Raw genomic sequence first — 4,840 nt, forward strand, 5'->3', positions numbered from 1 at the left:
CCCTGCCTCCTGCTCCCCCTCCTTCTTTCCCCTTTCTTCTCTTCTCCCTCCCTCTCCTTTTCTCCTGCCTGTGTTCTTCTGTCTTCCTTCTCTGCAGACCCTTGGACACAGCTGTGTGGAGGAAGAACAAGGAGGGGGAGGGGCACAGGTAGCCCCTGTGTCTCTGATGCCCACGTCGCTGCGCTGCCATTCTGGGATTCTAGGAGAGTAGTTTATTCGGCTGAGGAGCAACACAGCCACCTTTCTACTCTGCCCAAGAAGCAGCTCCTTCCCCAGCAGCCCACAGGGGCTGTGCAGGGGGCACGGGATGGGCTTGGTCCTGGCGTGGAGGCCTCCACGCTGTCCTTTACCATGTGCCTGTTCCCTCAGATTGCCGAAGGGATGGCTTACATCGAGCGCATGAATTCCATCCACCGCGACCTGCGGGCGGCCAACATTCTAGTATCCGAGGCCTTGTGCTGCAAAATTGCTGATTTTGGCTTGGCTCGAATCATCGACAGTGAATACACGGCCCAAGAGGGTAAGCACAGCCCCCAACCACAAGGGAAACCTGGGACCTTATCTTCCCCAGCTCCCCAAAGCCCCCTTTAACTTCTCCCAGCACAGCCCTGACGGAAGACACGAGGGCTATACGGTTCTACAACTCTAGATCAGCATTTCCTTCATTTCCCCCAAATGTGTTCAGCAGAATGGTAGTGCCCTGAGACCTCCCATGGAGGAACAACTTTAGGATAAAGTAGGTTTGGAGAAACAGCAGTCCACCCCAGTCACTGCCTTGGAGATTCCCAGTGCATATCAACATATTAAAGGCACTGAGAAGTCCTGCAGCAAAGAACCAGTTTATGTTTGCCTCACCTAGTGCCTCCCAAACTAATTTGAGCTCCAAATACTACCTTTCTTTTTTTGAGATGGAGTCTCTGTCCCCCAGGCTGGAGTGCAGTGGCACAATCTTGGCTCACTGCAAACTCTGCCTCCGGGTTCAAGCAATTCTTCTGCCTCATCCTCCCAAGTAGTTGGGATTACAGGCGTGTGCCACTACAGCTGGCTAATTTTTGTATGGTTAGTAGAGATGGGGTTTCACCATGTTGGCCAGGCTGGTCTCGAATTCCTGAACTTAGGTGATCTACCTGCCTTGACCTCCCAAAGTGCTGGGATGACTGGCGTAAGCCATGCCTAAATACTATTTTTATGTAGCACCTGTTAACCTTCCACAGAATTAGGCCTTCACAGTGCACACTGTGAGAAACACAGCTCTCATGTGCGAGCAGCAAACCAACCTGAATTAGGGTATCCACGGAGCACTCTGTTTTACTCTGTGAATGTAACTGAGGTGGAAATCTACGTCACAAGAGAATCTGAAGCGGTCACACACATTTATCAAGCAAACAAGCAGTGTCCGATGAGCATACGAGTCAGATGACAAGCAGACAGGATATGGCTTGTTCTCTCGGGAACTTCAGGCTGGCTGGGGAGACCGAGAAATGGAGGCCAGGGGAGGCCGTGAAGTGCCAAGCCCTGAGGTCTGCTCCAAATGCTGGCTGGGGCTGCAGCCATTGAGTTGCTTCACAGGGCAGCCGAATGTGAGTCCTTTCTCATAGTGGCCCTCGGAGGTACAAGTGTCACCGTTTCCATTTTGCAGGAAGGGACTAACGGAGGCGCGGGCAGGTTTAAATGGCTTGCCCAGGCCATGTTTTTTTTAATTAAACAAGGTCCCTGTAAGGTGAAACAGGCCCCTTCCATCCCAGGTGGAAACATGGTGGCTGCCATTGAGGTCACTTGCTCTCTTTTTAAAGAACCAAAGTGGGTGACCACGTGTTATTGGTGTCCATATCCTCTTTCTGTGCTGCAGATGCCGTGTCTGCACTCACCTGGCCATGTGTCCTGGTGTGTGGTAATGGCTCCCACCATGCCAGGCCGCCCCGCCTTTCCAGGCCCCGCAGTGAGGGCTTGAGGGAAGGACAGCAGGAGCAGGGGTAGGGGTGAGGATGGAGGGTAGGGGCTACCGGCCGTGGCCTCCCAAAGCTGTGCATGGCTTTTCCCACAGGGGCCAAGTTCCCCATCAAGTGGACAGCCCCAGAAGCCATCCACTTCGGGGTCTTCACCATCAAAGCAGACGTGTGGTCGTTTGGAGTCCTCCTGATGGAAGTTGTCACTTATGGGCGGGTACCATACCCAGGTAGGCGGCTCACCCCGCAGCTCTCACGGCTCCCTGCTTTCCCGGCCGGCCCTGGCGGCAGGTCACCTGTCCTTGGTGCCTGTGGCTGCCCCGTTCTTTTCAGAGTGAGTCCCAGGGCAAGGACGGAGACCCAGGCATGGAATCTGGGGTGGAGCTCTGCCCCCTGCATCACTATTGCTCTGGGCCACAGGGCTGCATCGCCTTCCTCCAGCAGAGGTCAGATGAGTCCCACAAACTGGAATCAAGACAAAGGCACATCTGAACTCAAGTTTACTCCCAATGGCTTGTTCTCAGCTGAGGACAGGTTGTGCCCACCGTGGCATTGCACCCATAGCAGATCCCCAAAGCCCCATTCTGTGTGAGCAGAGTCGTGGACGCCAGCCCCCAGCCCCAATCGAAGGGCTCCGGCCGCGTGGCCCCTGCAGCTGGGCAGGCTCCGGGTCACCTGCTGCTGCGTGCACCTGGCAGCTGCCCATGCGTGATAGGCTTGGCTGTGCCCTGGTGGTCACAGGTAATCAAGAGGGGGAGGGTCCCATCTGCAGAGGACCTGCCCCCGCACTCAGGAGAAAATCGACAGCCTCATTTCTAGGCGTTCTCCAGGCAATAAAAAGTAAATAAAGGGTTGTTTAGAGGCTGGGCGGCCGGGCAACCTACGAAGCTGGAGAGGCGGTCTGGGCCTGTAGGTACTGCTGTCCCCTGCCTGGGCCCACTGTGCCCCGCGGGCCGCTCAGGTCGCCCCACCACCAAGGATCCCCGCCCCTCACCCGCGCTCGCGGTCCCCTCTGCCGCAGGGATGAGCAACCCCGAGGTCATCCGCAACCTGGAGCGCGGCTACCGCATGCCGCGCCCCGAAACCTGCCCGCCCGAGCTGTACCGCGGCGTCATCGCCGAGTGCTGGCGCAGCCGGCCCGAGGAGCGGCCCACCTTCGAGTTCCTGCAGTCGGTGCTGGAGGACTTCTACACGGCCACCGAGCGGCAGTACGAGCTGCAGCCCTAGCCAGCCGCGCCCGCCTGTGCCCCATGCCCACCTCTGCGCGGACGACCCCGACTCCCGTGCCAGCCCAGACTGGCCGCGAAGGCGAGGGGGTCGGCTGTGCCCATTTCTCAGACCCGGAAGCCAGCGGGCAGAGGCAGCTTCGCAGAGGGTCCCCGGACGGACTCCTTCACCGACTGTGTGCCCTCGGCGAGTTACGCGGCCTCTCTGTGCCGCCTCATTTGTAAAGAGGGCTGTAATAGTGACCTCGCACGGTGACCCGGAGTACTAAGCCCCAGTAAGGTGTTCAGGACTAGTAAGCCACTGACATCACGTAAGCCCCCCGTGCTGGGCCCTGACCGAGGAGTCGCCGCCTCTGGTCGCGTGCCCGCCGCTGCGCCCTGCTGGGACCCCGCCCTGCCCCGCTGCAGAAGCCAGACTGGGTCCCCCGGCTCCGGCACTGCGGGGCTTTTCCGCAATAAAGTCACGAACGTTCGAGCTTTTCCGTGTCGTTACCTGTGACAAGCTGAACATCGCGTGCAGGACGAGCACCGGGCGCAAGCGAGGCACAGTCGGGGAGTCCCGCGTGGCCCAGGCTCCGGGCCGTCGAGCGGGGCCAGCAGGGGGCGCTGTGGCCTCATAAATCCCTGGCTCGGGCCCGCGCCGGGGGCCCTGCGCCTGGCAAAGCCAGGGGCTGATGCTGGGAGCCGGCGCTTTGGGGACGGCTAGGACAAGAGCCCAGCTCCCGAGGCTCCGGCTCCGAGTCCTCAGGCCAGGTGCATAAACAAGGGTCGGGTGACGATGGGGCATAAAAGCGAGGAACGCTGGTGGCTCCCACTGCACGGGGCCTCTTAGCATGTTTTTGTTTTTGTTTTTACGAGACAGAATTTTTTTTTTTTTTTTTTTTTTTTTTTTTTTTTTAGCAGTTAGGTTTACAGAAAAAAAAAAAGTAGGAAGTAAGTAGACAGTCTCCATATCTCGCCCATTTCCCCTATTACTGACATCGCGCAATGGTGGTGCGTTTGTTAACATTCATGAACCAATAGTGATAAAATATCATTAACCGAAGCCCACCTTTTTCATCCAGGTTCTCGCTGCTTGTTGTACATGCTGTGGGTGTAGACGAAAGGTGCAGAGACTTGAACCTACCGTTCTGGATCCCCCATTCGAAAGACCCCTGGCTCCACCTGTGCACCCCCTTCCTTCCCCTTGAACCCTTGGCACCCAGCTTGTCAGTGTTGACTCCTCTGACTGTGAGAACACCCCGAGGTAGGACTATAGCCACGCCGAGTACAGAGGTGGAAACCAAGGCACAAAGTGCTCACACGCACAGCTCATAAGCGGCAGGATGGGGGTGTAGCGGGGGGAAGCTGCAGGATGGGGGTGTAGGTTGGGGGAAGCTGCAGGCCTGGGCAGCAGAGGATGAGAGTGGGGCCTTGACGGAAGAACCCCTGGAGAGGGGGCAGTCGCTGCAGGGGTGCTGGGTGAGAGCCACCAGTTTACAGAGCGTGATCACCTATGGTCTGTGGATTCTCCAGCAGCCTGGGGTGGGAGCACCACCATTGCTACCACAAAGCTGTTTCTGCAGATGAGGAAACAGACAGACTCCATGCCACCAGGTTCCTCTCAGCCAGTTCTTGGCCCTCACAGCCCCCACTGGCCGTGGGCAAGCACTGGGTGGGAGCACAGCA

At 57.8% G+C, this 4,840-nt stretch overlaps 1 protein-coding gene across 2 annotated transcripts in view; it reads left to right on the forward strand.

The window, feature by feature from the left end:
* The window catches only part of BLK (BLK proto-oncogene, Src family tyrosine kinase), a 76,074-nt gene extending 72,427 nt beyond the window's left edge, over nt 1-3,647 (forward strand). Inside the window, exons 11-13 of one of the 2 annotated variants that reach the window (XM_050801086.1) lie at nt 370-520; nt 2,045-2,176; nt 2,968-3,647. In XM_050801086.1, coding sequence (XP_050657043.1) covers nt 370-520; nt 2,045-2,176; nt 2,968-3,173 — 489 coding nt within the window. In that variant the 3' untranslated portion in view covers nt 3,174-3,647. Of the gene's footprint in view, nt 1-369; nt 521-2,044 lie in introns of both variants that reach the window. The other variant, XM_050801085.1, reaches the window with a different exon arrangement.
* The last annotated feature ends 1,193 nt before the right edge of the window (nt 3,648-4,840 follow it).

The sequence above is a fragment of the Macaca thibetana genome, chromosome 8 (genome assembly GCF_024542745.1).
Source record: "Macaca thibetana thibetana isolate TM-01 chromosome 8, ASM2454274v1, whole genome shotgun sequence".
Lineage (NCBI taxonomy): Eukaryota > Metazoa > Chordata > Mammalia > Primates > Cercopithecidae > Macaca > Macaca thibetana.